This window comes from Magnolia sinica, chromosome 12 (genome assembly GCF_029962835.1).
Source record: "Magnolia sinica isolate HGM2019 chromosome 12, MsV1, whole genome shotgun sequence".
Lineage (NCBI taxonomy): Eukaryota > Viridiplantae > Streptophyta > Magnoliopsida > Magnoliales > Magnoliaceae > Magnolia > Magnolia sinica.
Genome location: NC_080584.1, coordinates 82,458,188 through 82,480,366, shown reverse-complemented (window position 1 = coordinate 82,480,366; position 22,179 = coordinate 82,458,188). Strand labels below are relative to the sequence as shown.

At 37.3% G+C, this 22,179-nt stretch overlaps 1 protein-coding gene across 10 annotated transcripts; it reads left to right on the top strand.

The window, feature by feature from the left end:
- The first annotated feature begins 969 nt into the window (after positions 1 to 969).
- Positions 970 to 9,772, top strand: LOC131221909 (disease resistance protein At4g27190-like). Of its 10 annotated transcripts, none has more exons than XR_009159659.1 (5): positions 1,371 to 1,462; positions 4,726 to 7,614; positions 8,226 to 8,269; positions 8,352 to 8,431; positions 9,127 to 9,772. XR_009159659.1 is itself a non-coding variant. In XM_058217214.1 (4 exons), exon 2 carries the CDS (start codon positions 4,731 to 4,733, stop codon positions 7,611 to 7,613), a length of 2,883 nt encoding a protein of 960 aa, XP_058073197.1. In that variant the 5' UTR covers positions 970 to 1,066; positions 4,726 to 4,730; the 3' UTR covers position 7,614; positions 8,223 to 8,269; positions 9,127 to 9,772. The 10 variants fall into 10 exon arrangements, 7 of the variants coding, with proteins under 7 accessions (XP_058073197.1, XP_058073202.1, XP_058073201.1 ...); XR_009159657.1 differs by having other exon boundaries at positions 8,223 to 8,269; XM_058217214.1 differs by lacking the exons at positions 1,371 to 1,462; positions 8,352 to 8,431 and adding an exon at positions 970 to 1,066 and having other exon boundaries at positions 8,223 to 8,269.
- Positions 9,773 to 22,179: the final 12,407 nt, after the last annotated feature.

Genomic DNA, 22,179 nt, shown 5'->3' with positions numbered 1-22,179 from the left:
TTATTTTTTTATTTTATTTTAATTTTAATTTTTTTTTATTATTATTATTTTATTTTTTTATTTTTTTTTGTGGGGGGGTAAAAATAATTAAAGTCATTTTCGGTGGTTGGGGAATAAAAATAAATTCAAGTTATTTTTTGTTAACGACCCTTAGCCTGGACGACGTCTTCAATTATTGTGGGTCCCACGGCATCGAAAGTCTCCTTCACAAGGTCAACTTACATATGCGAAGGGACTACCTTCTGTACAACTCAACTTTCTCCAGCCACGCAGAAATTATGGCCTTGTAAACTACAGCCATCGGAGTCATCTGACTTCTTAGATGGGCCACACTTCTGCGTTGAATCATACCATCAGTCATCCATTAATTTCAAGGTCATCAACGGAGTATCCAAATTTTATGATGTAGGTTTGGATGGATTTTTCTAAACATATCCGATTTTGATATATGTTCTATCTATGATAGATCAGATCTATCATCTGGACGGTTTGGATTGAGATATAGATACGCCTTCAAGTGGCTACGCGCATGCGGATGCAGAGCGTACGGTGCAACGCTACATTGCTAATATTAGGAAGTCTCCCGTGCAAGTCGCTGGACCAATAGGTTAAAGTCCAACAATAACTTTGTTGCCAACGTCTCATGATTATTTACATCCAAACCATTCAAAACTTTAAACCTACTATTTAAATCAAAATTGATAAAATAAATTTTATTTATTCAACAGGTGGGCTACACATGTACTTTTTATCAGATCCACAGATTTCAACAGTTTTCTAAAGAGTGGCCTACATGATATGTGGATAGATGTAATTTTTGTCTTAGATATTATTAATCGAGGGTCCAAGAGTCTGGACGGCTTCGATTTCATACGTACTTCACACGTGGACACTTATGTACTAGTTGCGTGAGAGTACACATTAAAGTATCAAGCACATGCGTGTGTTGTCCAAGACCTAGAAATCCAACCAAAGGCCGTCCTCCCCGCGTTTGCAGCCTTTTACCTCGCTTCGTAGATTCTTCATTTTTATTTGGATTTAGATCCAGCTCCTCTTTTTAATACATGTAAGTACTCAATTTCATAAAGTTTTCTTTTTTATAATTCTGGATTTGATATTTACACACCTTTTTTGATAGATACACCCCTTTTGTAATTTGTATCTAAGTAGTAAATGGGGTGTCTGTCAAGAAGGGAGGCTGTGAATGATGCGCCCCTTTTCTCTACTACTGTATTACCAAAATTAGTAAATGGTTTGTGTCTGTCAACAAGGGAGGGTGTGAATGTTGCCACCCTTCTTTTCTATTCTTTTCTTTTTTCTTTTTTCTTTTCTTCTTATTTATTTATTTATATTATTATTTTTCTCTGTAGCAACACCAATATAGTCTGAGAATCCTTGCACTCCCTTGTGTTGATTTTATTTCTGTGAAAGAGTTGTAAGAGCTGTTGCAACCATAGATCAGGTACTTCTCTTTCCACAGTATTTGATTTGCTTATCTGAGTGTTGTTCTATTCAGTTGGTTTCTTAAGAGAGAAATGCTCCCGTTGCATCTGTTAACTTGGAAAGTCCACTGATTCGATCTCAACTGTCAAGTTCAGAATACATTTAATAGGCTATCATACAAAAAATCTTACTAATTGTATGATCTAATCCATCTTTGATTTGGCCTTATTTCCCACATCCATATATTTTTGAAGCAATTGATTGGATGGTTACAATTGCTTCATCTTGTAATTCATTGCAACATGATGCACCTTCCATTAGCCTAATTCAATAGAAAAGCCCAGACCATGAATCAAGTCCAAAGTCAATAAATCAAGCCGATTATTTTTAGCCCAAGTGCATTCATGATACATGGCTTTAGGATCATGTTGTATGCATAAGAAAGGGAAAATTTTGAAATTGAAGTATGTATTGTTATTTTATTTTTTTATGATTTTGCTTTTTTCTTTTTTTCTTTTTCTTTTTTTCCTTAGAAATATGTTCCATGCATTGGGAACCCATAATTGTTATTAATGTATTTATGAGAGGTGGGTGTAATTGGTCTATATAAGGACTGATTTGCAATGAGAAATAGGAATCCATTTTTGAGTTCTAAAAATATATATTATTTCCTGCAAATTTCCAGTGGAAGAAAGAGTTGAATAATTCCTTTTTGGTTGTGAGTGAGTCCAACCCATATTGGTCAAGTGATTCCTGGTTCATTGGCACCACTTTGTGATTGTAGAAACTTTCAATTTGGACAGGTCTGTTGCTAGCAACGGTTTTGGCAATTCTAGTCACTAACTGATTTTTTATAATTTTTCCAGTAATTCATTATCAAGTATATTGTCATCCTACAAAATTTCATTTCATTTTGATTTCCTGAAAAAAATATTAAAATTCTTGAAATCCCAACTACTTGAAATTGATCATTTTCTGGATGGTTTCCAAAAGACCTAAAATCATCCTCATTTAAGTTTGGGCTTTATTTTTTCTTTATTTTCTCTGAAACAAGACTCGTTAAGGTTCATTTTGGACTTTGAATAATCTCAATTGGTGTGTATTCAAGAAGATATATTATTTGAAGTTAAAGTGTATTTAAGCTGTCCATTGCAGTCTATTCCTACCACATCGGGCTACATCACAACTCCACCATACATGTGGATAGTTTGTTTGAAGAGGCTAACCATGGAGGACCCACAACAGAAAACCACACCAATCGCGCAAATCCTAGTTGACCAATTTGTGCCCTTAAAACAGGTAGAAATCAAAGATGCGAAATGTTCTGTGACATTTATGTGTTCCCTACCCAACAAATGCCTCCTGTGAAATGATCAAAACCATGGGATCAGTTGTCTAAGATGTACAAGGCATAAATGTGGGAGCAGACCACCTATACTTCTATGAAAAAAGAAGCAAAACACCAGACAAAGGAGGGACATATCGGCTCTACCCTTGGAAAAAAATATACGAAAAGAAAAGCAAACTACATCAACCAAAGACTATACAAAAGGCTGATTCCCAAAAACCACTATCGAATTCGTGGACTAGGAAGACTTGTGAAATCTCATGAAAGAGCATGCTTGACATAAGGAGCGAGAAGGTACAGTAGAAAAATGAGTTTTGATGGAAGATGCATGCATACTTGGCCAAACAGTCAACTACTTGATTCCCTTTCCATAGAAATTTATACTTGAAAAAAATTTCTCAAATCTTCAATTTGAACCTGCCAATACCGTAATGACCATGGACTATTCCACCATGGATAGACTAATACGATAGAATTGGATTCTAGTCATTCTACAATGATCCTAGTGATACTATTTTGATGGTGTAGCAACAAACCCTCCAACATTGCTCTTGTTTCTTCCACCGAATTGGTGTAAAAACCAAAGAAGCTTGAAAAAGCTAACATACTAATTTCCTCTATGATTGCAAATAATTCCTCCACCACCACCAATCTCTTGATTACTTATTGAAGCCCCGTCGACAATAAAACAAAAGAAGGGAAATTAAAAATGCACTGAATATCTAATGATGGATTCCTAAGAATTCCATAGCACTACTAAACCATGCATTCCATTTTTGGGGACCTTATTTGGATAGCAAGTGCAAATCTCATTTTTTGAGACAATGCCCACCTTGTATCTTGTGCTAGGGAATTGATTATGGAAAAGTGTGATGATTGCTATGTACAACCCACTAATGGGAAACGTGTTTTGAATCCGCCCATATAGCTATTTGTAATATATACAGCAGTACATACATATCCTATAACAAGGCCCTTAGAGCTTCAGAGTACATGAGAAGTAGCACTCCATTCAATAAGAAAAATATTCCTTCCTTTGAGCTCCCATAACCTCATACCCAAGAAATCTATTTAAGTTCTCATATTTGTTGTATTCTCTATCAACCACTGTCATTCTTCAATTGATGCAAATAATGAATAATCCTAGATATTACATGGTGTGTTGGTTTAAACTATTTTTACCTTCAAAGACACAGCTCTTGTATTATTTCCGAACTTCCCAAACAATCTACAATTGGAAAATCACTCTAAACCAACCAACTGATTAGAAAATGAAGCCCAAGTTAACCATTCCTCATCGATTTTCCAAGGACAGAACATCATAAACAAACGAAAATGCCTCCGCATCTTATCAGCCCCACATATCCCACATCACAGGTACGAGAGGGAGTTAGATAAGAAATTCCATTGCTGATGTATTAGCAAAGGCTGGAGTTGGTTGTGGGGTTCCTTATATCAGGAATTCTTTCCATCTTATGATTTTTAAGGAACTGTTAATCAGCCTGCTGGTATGTTCCTTGTATTAATCATAGTCCAAATCTCTTAAAACTCGACGTCAAGTAACTTGCTTGATTTCTATTGTTTTTTTTTTTTTTTGGAAGCGTTGAACACCAATACTCAGTAATAAATATTTGAAATTTATAAATGTTGAGCAGTCTTGATGAGCTGAGTCGAGTTTCTTCAAGTTTCATTGAATTTGTTTGCATTCTTCTGAGTTGACAGAGCCAACTAATTCGTGAGCCAGTTGTGATGAAATCAAGTTTTTTCCAACTCTTCATGAAATCTGAACGTGTCAGCCTTTTATTATTTTTTTTTAATTATATTTTTTGGATTTTTGAAACATTGGTCCAGATGTCTTTTTGGCCACTTCCCTTTTTCGCATGCCTGCTCATCTTCAGGATACTAATCTCTTGTTCATGTCTGGTTTGATACAGTGGCTATGGATATTTGTTGGGAGATTGCAAAGGAAATTGGAAAGGTTCCATGGGCACAAGTTACTTATTCTCTGAGCCTCAAAGAAAATGTAGAAAATTTGAAAAGAAAAATGGAAGAGTTGAAGAGCCTAAAGAATGATGTAAAGACGGAATTGCGTAGAGGGGAGATTCAGGTGGGAAAGAAGAGAAAGAGAGAGGTAAACTTGTGGTTGAAAAATGTGAACAGGATTACGAAGGAAGTTCACAGCATAGAAGAAGAACTTCAAGAAAGGAGGTGGTTCTTGCGTTCTAATTTGGGAATGCTTGTAGCAAAGGCAATCGAAGAGGTAATCAAGCTTCAAGAGAAACACAAACTTTTCAATGGGCTATTGCTCGATCTTCTTCAAGATACTCAAATGGCATTTCCTGCAGCTGCATTGGTAGGTGAAACGACAGCTAAAAAGACTTTGGAAATGATCTGGGATTGCTTAATGAATGCCGAGATACGCAAGATTGGAGTCTATGGGATGGGGGGGGTGGGAAAAACAGCCATTATGAAGCACATCAACAATCGCCTCACAGAAACCCAATATTTTGAACATGTTATTTGGGTCACGGCTTCCAAAGCCCTTAATTTGAAGAGGTTACAAGCCGAAATTGCAAAGGCAATTGAGTTGGAGTTTTCAAAAGATGAAGACAACGACAGGCGGTCAAAGAAAATCTTTGCAGCTTTGATGCGAAGGAAGAGGTTTGTGCTCATCTTAGATGACATGTGGAAATCATTTCCTTTAGAAATGATAGGAATTCCTGAGCCATGTGGAGAAAATGGATGTAAACTCATATTCACTACACGTGACCTCAGCCTTTGCCGAAACATTGAATCCCAAAGAGATATTAAAGTCGATCTCCTTTCTGAAGATGAAGCATGGGAATTGTTCGAGGAAAAAGTTGGCGGTGAAGCTGTGATTTCTCCATGCATGCGAGATGTTGCAAAGTGTGTCAGTGATGAATGTGGTCGTTTGCCGCTCACGATTGTCATGGTAGGACGAGCTTTGAGGCACCAAACTGATGTGAGGGTGTGGAGTGACACATTGAATGAATTGAAACATTCGGCTCTCAAAATTAAATGCATGGAAGATGATGTCTTTGAGCGTCTAAAAATCAGTTATGATCGTCTAAGAAGTGACCAGATTCGAGCTTATTTCTTGTATTGTGCTTTATACCCAAAGTGTTTTGCCATCCCCACTAAAGAGCTAATAGATTACTGGATTTGGGAGGGCCTAATAGACGAAATGGGCAACAGAGAAGTTGAGATCAACAGGGGGCATAAGATATTGAGTGAGCTGAAATACGCTAGCATGTTAGAAGGCGGTGTTGATGAATATAACGTCGAATACGTTAAGATGCATGAATTAGTTAGGGATCTGGCCATTGATATCACGAGAAGTAGACCTCGTTTCATGATAAAAGCAGGTGTTGAATTAAAAGAATCACCGCAAGAACAGGAATGGGCAGAGGATGCAGAAAGGATCTCATTGATGCAAAACTCCATCAAAATGCTCTCAGGTCAGCCCAATTGTTCAAAACTCTCAACATTGCTGTTGCAAAACAACTGTGTCTTACAGAACATTCCGCAGTCGTTCTTTGAGCACATGTGCAGCCTCAAAGTTCTCAACCTGTCTCATACTAACATCGAGTCGCTGCCAGCGTCAGTTTCTGATTTGGGAGGCCTCCATGCACTGCTATTAGGTTCTTGTTGGAGATTAAGGAGTTTGCCCTCATTGGAAAAGCTGAAGGCACTAAGGGTGTTGGATCTCTCGTCGACTCTCATCGAACAATTGCCGCAAGGGATGGAACAATTGGTTAAACTCAGACGTCTTGACCTGTCGTGGACATTAAAACTTCGAATGCTTCAAGCTGGGGTCATATCCAACCTTCCTCTTCTTGAAGACCTGGAACTGTACGGAAGTGGATGGAGATTGACATCAAATTCGATAGGAGCTGACCTGAAGGAACTTACAAGTCTAGGAAGGTTGGTAAATCTGAGTCTCCACTTTACAGACTTACGAAGCTTCAGTAGCTACGTCGCATCACGGCATTGGCAACAGCTGAAACATTTCTCCCTTGTTGTGGGGCCGGCTCCTGAAAATTCCCCTCGTCCCTTGGTTTGTTCTATTGAAATACACGATGGTGATCTCACTAGTCAAGCGACCTCCATAGTCCTCCCAAATAACCCAAGGAATCTACGCATTACTCATTTATCGGAATTAGAGGGCTTACTGAATTTGAGAGAGTTGAAAGAATGTGAAATTTACAAATGCTACGGGATGGATTGCATTTTGATGATGAAAGAGAACACCTTGCCAACGTTGGAGAAGTCAGTTCTGTGGGAGTTGCCGTGTTCAAGGACCATCTGCAAAGGGTTTGTGCCAGATGGCACCTTTGCAAGCCTTAGGTCTTTGGACATCGAAGGATGTCATGATTTGAAGAGCTTATTCTCACTTGGGTTGCTGCAGAAATTGTCGAATCTTGAAGTAATTAAAGTTCAGTATTGCAGGCATATGGAAGGTTTGGAAGCTAGAGAAGAAGAGATGGATGAAGATGACAACAACAATGATGCTATTACACTCCCATGCTTAACAGCGATGTGTTTGATAGGTTTACCAGAGCTGAAGAGCATTTGTAAGAAGGCTATGGTTTGTACCTGTCTAACCACAATTGTTATAAGAAATTGTCCTCAACTTGAGAAGCTCCCTTTCTCAGCCAACAACTTACCACCGGATCAGAGAGGAGACATTGAAGGAAGTAGAGAGTGGTGGGATTCATTGGATTGGGACCATCACAACACCAAGATCCTCTTCCAACCTCTTTTCAAAGAAACAGAGGAACTAGAGCTGGTCTCAATCTAAGGTATTAAGGCTTTTAGTTCTTCTTCATGTTCATGTTCTTAGTTTCATTCTCTTGAAATTTCAGCCTTGGCTTTAGGGCCTGTTTGGGAGCTTGGAAAGTATTTGGGTGGAAATACTTTCTAAGAAAATGACATTTTCCCTTGATTGGCAGTTCACTGTCTGGTTGAGAACATTTTCTAAGAATGTGTTTTCATAGAAAAAGTCTTAAAAGAATTTCCTAGCCCTCCTCCGCCACCTTTTTTCTTATTATTATTTCTCTACAAATGCTTTCTTGAAAATTACTTTCAAAGAAAATGCCACTTCCCCTCTTATTTTCCAAGCTCCCAAACCAGCCCTTATTTGTGTTAGGTGTTGTTTTCAAGTGTATGCCAAATGAGGAAAAGTATATAACAAGAGGGTGATGCGCACCAACCACCTCAGTGGCTAAAACGGCGAGTTTTGCTCATCTTGAGCTGCGCTTGTTAACAGAACGCATCAAGTACTTTGTTTAGTATACGTTCTTTTTGGGTTTTACCAACTTACATCGTATAAAAGTTCAGAAAAGAAAGTTGAAAAAACCAACATTATTATGATTTACGATAATGTGTTTTGTTTTCAATGTTTTTTCAGCAGGGAATCATGGACTAAGTACACAAGCTACAAGCTGGAATCAAAAGGTGAGAGATACATGATTGATTGTTTGGTGGGTCTTTCTTTGAAGAGAATGTGCAAAACATAAGTCTAAATGTGATGATCCAGGCCGTTCCTGCAGAAGGTCCCATAATACATGGTTCATGTGGAGAAGAATGGCTAGTGTCGTGGGTTTGCTCCCCACGGATGTGATCGAGTCCCCTCCCCGTGCTTTACCCAATGCACATGGTTTGCGGGTGATTGCTTGCATCCACAGGGATTAGTCTCACCTGAAAATGGGGTGGGGACACCCTGTTGTCATAAAAAGAAAATGTGGATAAGAATTCACTGATAGCCAATAGGAGATTTTCACCTTCCACACAAATGTGTCTGGCAAATTGCTTTTCTGTGCCATGTTGTTTCAAAGTTGCTTTTTGTGGATCTGATATCTTTAATGACTGATATTTTCTATGGACCATCAATGGTGGGAACTCCTAGATAAACTGTTTGGATCATCACATGGTGGAACAAAAGGGGTGAATCGATTTGGGGAGCCTAGAGGTATCAAAGGGCCAAGCCAAGTTCTTTCCCAGCCCGGCCCACATTGTTCAACATAAGCGCGAGGCTGGCCTGGGCGTGTGACTAGCTAAAATAGTCCAGCTAGAGCCCGGAGATGGGCTTGAATTTTAATGATACTCCAGCCTGAGCTTGTCCCCAAATGGGATGGGCTTGAATTTTAAGCCTGAGCCTACCCCTCATTTATATTTGGTGCTCCAGCCCAAGGTTGGCCCCAGATGGGCCATCCTCGCTCATTGACACAGCCCCAGCGAGCCTTGCTAGCAAACCTTATTTTAAATATAGTTCCATTATTCATTCATCAGTGTCCATTATTCATTCATTACAGTGATCATCATGTTCTCTCTATATAAAGTTGTGAACCAAGATTGCAAGGCGAGTTTTATCATGAAAAATGTTGGGGGTCAATGGAAAATCAGGCTTGGGAAGAACATCTCTACTCAGCTGCTAGTTAGATGATAAATGCTGCATGGCAAGAGATAGAAGATGTGATTCGGCGGCGTATGAGTCAACATGTCAAAACTTGTGTGAGATTTGGTTAGTCTTCAGGTGGGGATCACCACCCTAAACATGTTCGTTGCTCAAAGATCAAGGTCCACACATCAGGTGGGCTACATGGGTATCTCGACCAATGGTAAGCTTTGTTCCAAACATCCATTTTTTTTTTTCTCTTCCGCACATGAATTAGCCTGATTTTGGGCTAGTGCGTGCTGAAGTGATTCCACTTTTAGAATGATCCGATCATTCACATGCACTACACTGCCATGTGTGCTGGATGTTGATCTTCTGTCACACATACAAATCTATTTAGAGGTTTGGGTTGCTGTGTGTGCCTGGCTATAGAGATCTTATATCTTTTATTTTCATAATCCATGTAAGAAACTACGTAGATGCGGTGATGCCCCATCTTTAATGTCCTGTATGCATTCATCTTTCTCAATGGAAAACTTTCCAAACTTTGGGACTTTTTGCTATTTTTGGGTTTCAGTTTGCACCATAGTTTAAAAACTTGTTTCAACTTGATGTCTAGGCATGCTGGGTTTACTCGAAGACTCAGACACATCTTTATTGGACTTGACTCAATGTTTAATAATTAAATTGATATTATTTGTAAATATTTTAAAGAGTTATGTATAATAAACTATAAAAATAATGTAAGGTGATGCATAAGACACAGTGCTTGGCCTCTTGGTCAGAGACATCGCTTTATCTACTATTGGTCTTGGGTTTGAAACCCGTTTCTTTCTTCTTTATCGAAGAACTCACTGAAGCCAGTGACATGTTTTGAGTCATGTTGAGTCGACTGAATCAGTGAATTAACTCAACGAGTCTGCTTACACCTAAGTTCCAACTCGTATAAAATCTTGTAGAGTCCACCTTCTTACTTTATAAATTAAAAAATAAATAAATAAATAAATAAAAATAAAAATCAATGAAGTGAGTCACTCGCTTTGAGTCGTGTTGAGTCGACTAAGTCTGTGAGTTGACTCAACAGGTCTGCCTACAACCAAATTCCAACTCGGCTAAAATCTTATGGAGTTTTAGAACATGCTATTGTCACCTGTGCACTTAAAACAATAATTTGATTCTGAAAAACCAGATTAGGGCCACACCAGTAGCATGCATGAAGTCGATCAGAAGCGAGGTCAGCCCAATAGGCCCACAAAACCTCCTCATTGTCATCATGTGCGGCCCACTTTTCATTGTTATTCCATCCACAAAAAATTACTTTTAGTCAGGTGATCCTAACTGTGATTGATCAACACTAGGAAATGGATTGTCCATATTTATTGTATCAGACAGGTTTTATTGCTATCTGTCATATGTGGGGTTCATCTTTGATTGCCCATCACCCTCAAAATAATTTGACCTGATAATTCTAATGTCGATGGTTTTGAAATTTGATGGTCTATATTGATTACACTAAGGGTCATTGATTGGACTTTTCATCATGTGGGGTTCACTTTTATTGCTTGTTTATTCCTGACATCATTTGGATCAATTGCATAACTATTGGACCGAATGGACGCGTTGTTATGGATGAGGAAACATTCTCAAACCTAACCTTTGGAAGCCCTTGAGTTCCCAACTTCATGAATTGGAGAATTTTAGTGTGTTTTTCTTTTTAATTGGCGAGTTCATGATTTATGCTCCTTTAGGCTAATTCAGCGATTATTGTATTTATCAATCAATCCCAATCCAAACACAATAGTTGCCGAATTTAAGAATTTGGTAATTAAAATTTGCAAATTCGTGAATTTGGCAAACTAAAGAGGTTTGCGAATTTCATGTGCATAGAGATGTACACATCTACAGATGCGATCTGTGCAAATATGAAATATGTGTATAGGATTTGAGCTTTCGAGCTTTCCATAAAGTTGGAAATTATGCCTAAATATTTCGCTTAAAAATTCAAATTAGTTCGTGTGGGCCACGGTAGACAGTAAATTTACAATTAAATTTTTTACTAGCCACAGTGGTAGAAGAAGAGTTTGATTGGGAATAATGATAAAAGAATGGACAAGTGCATAGAAAATTGAAAAAGGTGTTTAGAGGCATTTTCGTCTGAGAAAAATGTAAACAGCGCTCAAAGATATAAAAATAATAATAATAATTGGTGCTATTTCCACACTCTTACGGAACCTTACCTTGCCCGTATTTATGTAAAAAGCCCTTTAGCTAATCTCACCATGAAATTACAGAATTTTTAGGGTCATAGTTGGAGTAAGCAAGGGTGCAAATGGGTTGGAATCCAACCAGTTTAAGAATCAGGTAGGAATTTTGGATTCAGACCCAACCCAATGAAATTTGGGTTGGGTATGTGTTGGGTCAAAGTACCAAAAAAAATGCCAAAAAATAAAATAAAATCTGACCCATTAAATTAATGGGCCAGGTATAGGGCCTGGGTGACCTAGACCCAACCCATTAGATTAATCTAGGGTCTGGGTGACATAGACCTGACCCATTTATTAAATAGGTTGAGTTTCGGTATGGTCTAGGTTGTGTTTGAATCAAGTATATAAATTACAGTTGATATTTCATACAAATAATGTTACAAAATTCAACCAGTGGTTGTTATTAATTTTGATGCTAAAAAGATAAAATGACTAGCTGTCTAAATTCAAAAGGTAAAATCAAATTATTAGAATAGCTCAACTAGAATGAATGATATTTAATATATTCTCCATCTTGCATTGTTTAGATGAGCACAAAGAAGTGGATGAAGAACCATGTTTTAGAAAAGAAGGTGGTGAATTATTGCTATAGCTTTGCCCAAATGAGAACAAAAATATCTGTAAACTATTCACAACCCCAAGTGTAGGGTCGCGATGTAGTAATAATCTCGGTGAGACCGAGGTCGAATTCACAGGAACTAATTTCGTGAGTATTCTGAAAGCAACTAGAAGAAAAACTAGAAAAAGATGAAAACCTAAATCTGGAAGTATAGAGAGTAATTGTGAGAGATTTAATAAAAAATTTAAGAAATTCAAATGTGGGAAATTAGGGTTTTCAAGGATTCACTTGTAGAGATCAGGGAGATCTATGTTTGATTCAATGACACAACTGGAATTAGAGTCTCATCTTATCCAATTGGAAGATATCTCAGTAAAACCAAATCTGAACTTCTTTTGACCTAATTCTTAATGGATGAGAGGTGTGAGAATTAGAAGTAATTCCATCACAAAACCATGCCCATGAGACAAGGCAAACAACATGATTTACCAATCCCACAACCAATCATAAGATTATCATGAAGATTAGAAGGATTCCATCACCCAACCATGCTCATGAGACGATGGTGACTAACAAGATTTTCTAATTTCACAATCTCAATACATGAAAAAAACATACTCAAAGCTACCGCAAATTTATTATAATTTAAGTCACAACGAACCATTAAAAACCGAAAGTATTTCTTATAATCAAACTAGAATCAAAGATAATCCAACTTAAACATGAATCAAAGTAATAAAAAACATCCCATCACACTACAAGCTTCACATCTTAGCCATAGCTAAGAGGTTTAGCCAACCATAGACATGATTGAACTAGAATCTCTTAAGAAAAGTATAAAAACAACTAAAGAAATGGAAGAAAAATGCTTGGCGACGGCTTTTCCACGCTTTTGCTCCACTCCACAAACCCTAGAAGTTGCTTAGGAACATGTTAGGGAGTCCTATTTATAGTTGTGGAACTTCAACTTTCGCACCTAGTTGGAAAACTCTAAAAATCGCCTTAAATTTACGCAATTTTTCAAAATAAGCTTAACTCTGCACAATTTCACAGAATGCCCCAAAGTTTCAGAATATGCTTCTTCAGGACACTTTTAGGAATATGTTTATTTTCAGGACAATTTCAGAATTCATTTTCTTCACTTCAAGTCTTCAATACTCTTCATTTCTCACTTAGTTTTCTTAGATCTTTAGCTTGTGAATTCTTCAATCTTAACCTTCTAAGATCCATTCTTTGCCTTGGTGATTCTTAAACATCAAATCCATGCTTTTAGCACTCTTTTCAATCAAAGCTCTTAAATTTACTTTGCAACACAAACATAAGTAAAATAAAACATTAACTATTATCAAGTTCATAAAACTAAGTAATAAATGGGGTATAATATGCATTATTTGACCCTCAACATAAGCATAATTAACTATTTTTTCTTAGGTCTCAAATGAGTCTAGGTTTGGTCCATTTTAGTATGAACAAAAACAAGCCCATTTAAAAATTGGGTCTAGGTAGGGCTAGGGCCAATTGACTTTGAGGGGACCCAGATCAGCCTCATAGGTCTAATTTATTTTATTTTAATCCAACCTCACAAGTTTTCATTTCAAGTCCAATAACCCATTCAACCTAACCCATTTGCACCCACGGGGCTGGAGGTCATTTTGCCCGACTCAGGATCCGCAGCATGTATTACCTCATTTAAGTACACATGCAGAAATGGTCCAATGACATGAACTATCCAACGGATGCTACTCGACAGGGAACTAAAGCTATGGGAAAATGGTGATATTGATCATCACTACATCCGGATCACTTATAAAACATTGAAACAAAAAAAAAAAACATTTTGGATTGCCACATTCCACTAGCAAAAGCAAAAAGTTGAGTTGATTTTTAAGTGTGGTTATTGCAATATAATCAACTATGATGGCCCCAAAAATATGGATGGTTACCATAATTCGAGGATATCAACATGTAATGCCCATAGGGCAGACGAAAAAAAGAAAAAAGAAAAAGGCTAAAATAAAGATACTAGACAAGCTATGTCCCGTCCGTGAGACCTACTACTCAAAGGTAAAGGAACCCCTGCTTAAAGGTAACCTTAAAGGAACCGACTGCTTAAGGGTAAAGGATCCCACTATTTGGAAAGGCAAAAGAATCCTTGGAAAATACCAAGAACTGGTGAATGGACGAAACTAGCTGAGGCTGATCTACTTCAAAGCCTTATAGGTTGAGCTTAACCTACAACATCATGACATCCAATCCGTCCATCATGTGCACCCTATCATGTTATGCTTGGCAGCAACAAAAGAAGAAAAGAAGCTGGCTCAATACTGGCCACACTATAGGGAACAGTTGCGATAGTGAAACTTCCCATTAAAAAGCCTTTCAGGTTGTATGTGGGGGCCACCGAGTTTTGTATATGCAATCCAATCCATCAAGAAGATGCACCAACCAGCCAACCAGAATGAATAAACGTCCCATATATTACTACACTGACACAGTTAAATTCCTCTTGGGATATTGTCCAAAATCACCCATATCTGGAGCTTAGGTACGCCATGCCATCTGAAATCAATATATATCCGGCACACATCATGGTGGGGCCCACAAAGCTGGACGTCATGGGTAACTCCCATGAGGTCGACCTCATAACACCTTTCCCCACAATAATGATCCATAATGTAGAAATAGTGTCAAGTTGAGCCCAAAATGTCCTTATACATTGTGGCCCACTTGAGATTCTGAATCAGGCTGGTTTTTATATATACCCTTCGTCCTAATGACAGATACACTCCATTGTGGCGTCACATGCAAAAGGTTGGCCTACCATCAATTTGCCATTGGATGAAAGACGCATATCATGCTGGCTTACACTCAAACCTATGGCTGGCACCCCATCCATTGTTCCCTAAAGTGTGGCCCACTTGAGTTGTGGATCCAGCTAATTTTTGGCCCACGGTCTACCCACAAAATTGGTCCATTATGGGCCCAACACCAAAGGTATCACATGAGTGGATTTTACGCACGCAGCATGGCGGTATCACAAAGCTGGGTGTTTGATGTGCTCATAAAGAAGTGGTTGGAGAGGATGTGGGTAGGTGCTAATTGATATCGAAATTTAGGGCAACATAAGGAATAGGATACCCAGGGGACTCTAGCCCTTGGATTGGAGTCCATTTCGATTATCAATACTGTTTATGTCATGAGCTTGATGACGTAGGACGTGGCACGTATACATTCTCAGCATGGTTGGACCAAAAGAAGGCCCAATGGAAGGGGAAGTAATCCATTGGATCTAAACCCAGTCTTATGAAGGGCATGATATATTTAGCCACTAGGCGTGCTCATGAGCATGAAGAAATTTACTCCCAATAGTGAGAAATTGTCCTTCGAAGTGTGATTCATAAAAAGAACAAGCATAGCTTTTGATCCAGATATCTTCATGAAATGCATAACCTATTAATCTTTACTTAACAAACCATCTGGGATCAACCAACCAACGTTCTAGGTCGTGCTTTTCCCTTTTGCGAAAAATACTCGCCATAAAGGTTAAAATAAAAAATTTAGTGAAAATTAACTATTTTTAGTAATTCCAAGTTTTATCATATTTTGAAGTTTTATTTATTTAGAAGTTTTTTACTTTTGCTTAATAACGACTTTTGGAAAGTCTTTAATTAGGAGTTTTCTATTTTAATAACTTCTATCAGGCAAACTAGACTTTGGATGAGGTTTTTTTATTATTATTTTTATTTTATTTACGGGGTAGGGGGAAGCAAACGAGGATACTCTTATTAGTAATGCAGGACAAGCCTGAAATATATAAGTGGGTGCATCCTAAGAAAAAGAGGACAGGAGCAACCCATACCTTGGGTGCAATGGAAAAGGGGGAAGAAAAAATGAAATAAATAATAAATAATAAATAAAAATGTACCACACCACAAGAGTTGAGAAAAGCCCACAACTTTAGCCAGGTAATCAAGACAATCTAGCAATATCAATTTCAGTGAGAAAATAGAAGAGCGTCTTCATGAGAATAGCAAGGTCATACGAAACTGCCTCAAAACATTCTAACATGGCTAGTAGATATGATGGGCACTGTAAAAATTGTAAATTTACAATGGATTTTTGAAAAAAAGTACATGATTTAATGACGGACATCGTCCGTCGCTAATCAAAAAACTCATACAGGCCAGAATTTGGCTATAAAATGAGATTTTGCGACAGATTTTCTCCGTCGGAAATTTGCGACCAACTACGTCCACTGCAATTAAAGATTTTTGAGCAAAATTCCAGCCAAACCCTACCTATGACATTTAGCGTCGGATTTGATCCACTTTTGCGACTGATTACAGTCCATCGTAAATTCACTTTTGTCCCAACCCATTTGGTGGAAAGTTGTACTTTATTATAATCTAAGAATTGATTTTTAATAGAATTTCAGTGCTTTAATTGTATTTATTTTTACATAAGAGAATTTATTTTTATTAATTTATTGAATGCATTGAAATTTTTTTTTTGTATTAATTAAGTGAAATTTATTATTATTATTTTTTGCCTTAAAACTGATATTTAAATGCTTTACAATATTATATGAAAAATCCCACTCTACATCCTTAGTATTTTATCAAAAACCAAGATTTCAGAAAATGAAGTTCGAAAAATTGAGATTAAAAAAATTAATTATTTGATAAATAATTGACATTTTGAAAAAGAAAATTGAGAGGTTTAAAAAATTATGATTTTGGAAAAAGTAGTTGAGAAGTTTTAAAGAACAATTAACAATGTTTGAGAAATTTTTAGATTTTGAAAAAAAAAACTATGATTTAATAATTTTTTTAAAAAAAGATTTTGAAAAAAAAAAATTAAGAGTTTGAATAAAGCTGATAATTTTGAAAAAAAAAATTGATATTTTGAAAAAGAAAATCGCAAAGATTTAAAAAAAAAAATTGTGAAAAATTGGCAACTTTGAAAAAAAAAAAAGATTTTGGAAAAGAAATTGAGATTTTGTATTTTTTAAAAAAATTGAAAAGTAAGATAACAAAAATTAGATTTTGAAAAAAAAAATAAAGAATTTGAATAAATAATTGATAAGTTCGAAAAAAAAAAAATATAAATTTTAAAAAAAGAAAATGGAGAAGTTCGAAAGAATAGAAAATATGAAGAAAAAATGAGATTAAAAAATCAAAATTTCGACAAAAAACTAACATTTTGAAAAGGAAATTTGAGAAGTTAAAAAAAAAAAAATTATGATTTTGATATAAAAAATATTTAAAAATTTTCAAGAAAATTTGAGATTTTGAAAAAAAAAATAATTAATTTGAAAAACTTAGAGATTTTAACAAAAAATTGTCATTTTGAAAAAGAAAATTGAAAAGTTGAAAAAAAAAATGGTGATTTTTTTTTTTTAAAAAAAAAGAGATTTTGAAAAAAAAAAAAAAATCAAAATTTGTATTTTGAAATTTTTTTTTTTTTTTGAAAAGTTTGAAAACAAAAATGAGATTTTGTTTAAAATTTTGAGAATAAAAAAAATAGAACAATGAAGATTAAAAAATGGATATTTTGACAAAAAATTGACATTTTGAAAAAGAAAATTAAATAATTAATTTTTTTATATTGATTAAACAATGAGATTTAAAAAACACTGTAATTTTGACAAAATTTTAACATTTTGAAATGAAAATTGATAAGTTTAACAAATTTAACATTTTAAATGGGTATGAATAGTTTGTCTAGATATAAACGATTTTTAGGAACAGATGAACACCATATTGATGTACATAAAATACATCAATTTGGCTCACATGGTTATTTGTCACCATTTCTATTAGTATGGCCCACATGTGATTTAGAGCTTCATAATTTTTGGCATCACTTCCTAAAATAAGATGGTAAAACATATGGACGGTGTGGATTTACAAAAAAAATGCATCAAGGTGGGTCTTACAAACGGTTACATAACACCCACTTAGGGAGAGTGGATTAAGCGCATCCGCCTCACCCAACACAGTGCGGCCCTGACTATGAGGCCCACCTTGATGATGTGTTGTATATCCATGCCGTTCATCTGTTTCTCCAGCTCATTTTTGGGCGCGGTACAAAAATTGTGTAGATTTAAATCTTAGGTGGACCAACCTATCGAAAAGAGTGATAATATAGTGTCCCACCATAAAAAATTACGAAGGCCTGTCGTAAGGTTTTTAGTAGTATTTATTTGCAATCCAACCTGTTAATAATGTGTGTGCACGATCCACTTGGGTCATTAGGGACCACATTGATGTATATTCTGTAAATCCACACCCTCCATCCGTTTTCTCAGATCCATTTAGGACATTCTCCCAAAAATGACGTAGATCTAGATCTCAAATTGACCATCCGGTAGGGATTTAACTCCCACCGTTAAAATCTTCTTAGGGGCCACAAAAATTTTTCGGATCAAGCTGTAATTGTATTTTCCCTTCATCTATCCTATCAACTGCGCGTTGGATGGCAAATAAACATTATAGTGGGCCTAGGAAGTTTTTAGTAGTGAGAGTTCAATTACCACTAACTTCCTCTCGGGTGATCCACCTCAGATTTGGACCTGCCTCATTTTTCGACCATTATCTAAAATGATATGGCGAAATGGATGGACACATATGTCAAGATAGGCCCAACAGTCAGGGCCTCACCTACTAGGGATCTTCGTAAACACAAACCCTGCGGTACCTAATCCCTCTTAGCGAGCGTTTGGTAAATTGAGTAGAAAAAGTCAAATTTTAATTTAATTACTGGATCCATGATGTATTGAATTTTAAGTTAAGGTCCCTGCTGAAATGCCATTTTGCTAAAACGTCTAGACATATTCCTTAATACTAAAATTTAGTTCTAAATTCAAAAAGTTTTATTTAATAAAAATGTCAGAAATACATGGGCGATGCGGCCGTGCTGTCGTGCATGCGCATGGACGTACTGCCTATGTTGCTGCTATGCGGTGAGGCTGGCCGTGTTGTAGTGCTGCGCTTGCATCCCTCTATAGAATTGGGATTCGAGTCGAGTCGGACCGAGTTAGGGCTGACCCGACTCGATCCGGTTTTGAAATAGGCCTGACCCGAACTCGACTTGACTCAGTACTGAGTCTAGCATGCCTGAATTGATCTGAATCCGGGTCTAGCCTCGACTAATCCGGACTGGGTCCGACCCGGTAAAAAGTACCAAGTCAGTTCGAGTTAGCATCAATTCGGATCGAGAGATGAGGGAGGGAGGGAGTGGAGATGAGAGAGAGGAGGACAGTGGTGAATCCAGTGATGGTGGTGGGTGGCTATTGGGTGGATACCGGGCTTGGAAAAGGAGGGTGGGAGGGAGCGGAGAGGAGACAGAGAGAGAGGTGGAGGAGTAGGGTGGTTGCCGGGCTTGGAAGAGGAGGAGGATGAGGGAGGAAGAGAGTTTGGAATTGAGTTGGGTAGGGTCAAGTACGGCGTATAGGGTTAGAGATACTTAAAAATTAGAGTTTTTTATTATATACATACCCGAATCCCAATCGAGTCGGTTTCGGATCAAGTTAAGTATTACCAGATCAAATTTTGGGTCAAGTTACTGGGTAACTAGAACTTGACTCGATTTGAGCTTGGATTGGGTAAAGCCTACTCGGTTCGGACCGACTCACCCATTCAGTTCAAGTCGAGTCGAACAAGTCAAGTTAGTCGGGTTAGTTCATGCCCAGCTCTATCCCTGTCTAATCGGAATGCATTTGCGAGTGTGTAAGACAATACCTTTGTAAGCACCATGTTGACATGGTTAGGTTCTATGGACCTCAATATATGTATGTGTTAGATCTAAATTGTCCACTTATTTTGTCATATTATTTTAAGTAATGAGTCAAAAAATAGGCAAATCCATAGCTCAAGTAAACTGTACTACATGAACAAGTGATGATTTAATGCCTACAATTGAAAACTAAAAACTTCTTGGTGGCAATAGAAGTTTTAGATCATGCTAATAAGTTTTTCCTTTCATCATGGTTTGTGTGACCTCCTGAACTGGTTAGATGACAAATAAACATCATGATGAGCCTGAGGAAGGTTTCAATGGTGTGTGTGTCAATACCCCATTACTTCCTGTGGTGTGGCTTACCCCATTACTTCCTATGGTATTGTTTACTTGAGCTACGGATCTACCACATTTTTTGGCTCATGCCCTATAATAATTTGTCAAAATAGATGAACAGTGTTGATATAAATCATTCACCATAGTGGGGCCATAAATCTTTGCTACATCAAAGCTTTCACCAAAGTCACTTGAAAAAAAGAGAGGCCAAGTTGTCATTTAGTAATTAAGAATATTTTAGTAAGAGAGAGAGAGGGATAGTAATCCATCCGGGCAGGCTCTGTGGGGCCTACCATGATGTAATTGTTTCATCCACGCTGTTCATCTATTTTCTCATATCATTTTAAGGTATGATACTAAAAATGAGATGGTCCCCACCTCCAGTAATGACACTCACCGTTGAAACCTTTCTAAGGGCCACGGTGATTTTTTTTTTCACTATACAACATATTAATAATGTCATGTAGACGTGGATGAAGTGAAAACGCAAATATTATCTTTGATCCGACACTTCTCTAGCTCCTAAGAAGTTTTTAACGGTGGACGTTCAATCCCCATTTTATGGTCCACTTAAGCCTTGGACCTACCTCATTTTTAGGATCATGCCTTAAAATGATCTGATAAAAGATATGAACGGAGTGGATGAAACACTTAAATCACTGTGGGCCCCATGGAGCACTGCCCGCGGCGTCCCAGAGAGAGAAAAATAAAAACTAACGCAAAGCACGTACCGGTTACCGCATTCCGTCAAAATTATTTATTGTGTTGGGTGCATACATCACATCCGAGTTAATTCAGTAATTAATTTCCATTAAGTATATTTTAAAGCATGTTAAACAAACACTCAAAATAGCACATTGAAGGACTGAAATCTGATTTTAAGATTTTCGTAGCATATTAAGTAGTAAACAAACATTTCCTGTGAAGAAAATGTGTAAACCCTGGCGGGCCTGGGTTGAGGTGACGTGCAGGAGCTTTAACTGGCCACGGTGATGTATGGGTCTTATCCACACCGTCCATTCATTTTTTGTGTATCATTTTAATATATAAGCTCAAAATTAAGATAGATTTTGTCTATTCACTTTGAAATCATTGTATTTTTTTCCCGTGTTTCTCTATTGCATGACACATTTCTGCCAATGGCGCCCCATACTAGTTCTCATGACTTGCTTCTTCAAGTGCGAGCTGTTTGACACATACCCAAGAACTCACGATCTCTTGCATGCATCCGGCCTCTTGGCCATCGAGCAAAAACGGTAGGCTTACCCTTACATTAAATGTGGGATGCCAGCATATATGACAAATTTGTTAATTTTTTTGTCTTCTCTGTGTCATTTTAGTACACAATTCCAGGCTTTAGCGTACAATTGGTCCATGTTTGTAGCTTTCGGTTCTCACCAGCGTTATGTACAAGGATCTTACCAAGTTTGGGGGATGTTGCAAAAATATGTCATGTCATGCAATCCCATCCATCTGATTGTTAGCCTGCAGATGGACGATTAAAAAATAAACACAACATTCCACATGTACCCAAAAGCACACCTATCTGATAGGTGGGATTATGTGATGAATGTAATCAGTCATCCAGAAGCTTGCCAGCCCCATGTGTAGCTCTCTCCACAAGCACCTTTACACACTGCGAAAGTGCCAACCAGATAATGCATGGGACATATAGGGTGGACCACACATTGAAATGAAACATCATATGCAAAAATCAGGATAGTTCACTCATCGAGCTGGTGACACGGGTATGTTGGATGTCAATGCTTAGCATTTGTTTTTTCCTTCTTCTAAAACCATGCAGCTAGGTTTTGTTCTTATGTTACTCTCATGGTGGGGGCCATCTTGCCCCACACTCACCTGATTTTGCACAATGTTGCATATGGAGGTGCTTTTTGGACAGGGTGCATATGGGGCTAGCTAATCTCTAGCCATCCAACAGCTACATTGCAGTCCACTGGATGGACTGGGAAATTGCGAGGTTTGGCCGAGCATGTTCAATAGCATACAACCCTTTTTAACAATTTCTCTGTTGTGTCTCAAATGCAACATCTCTAGCATCATGCTTGAG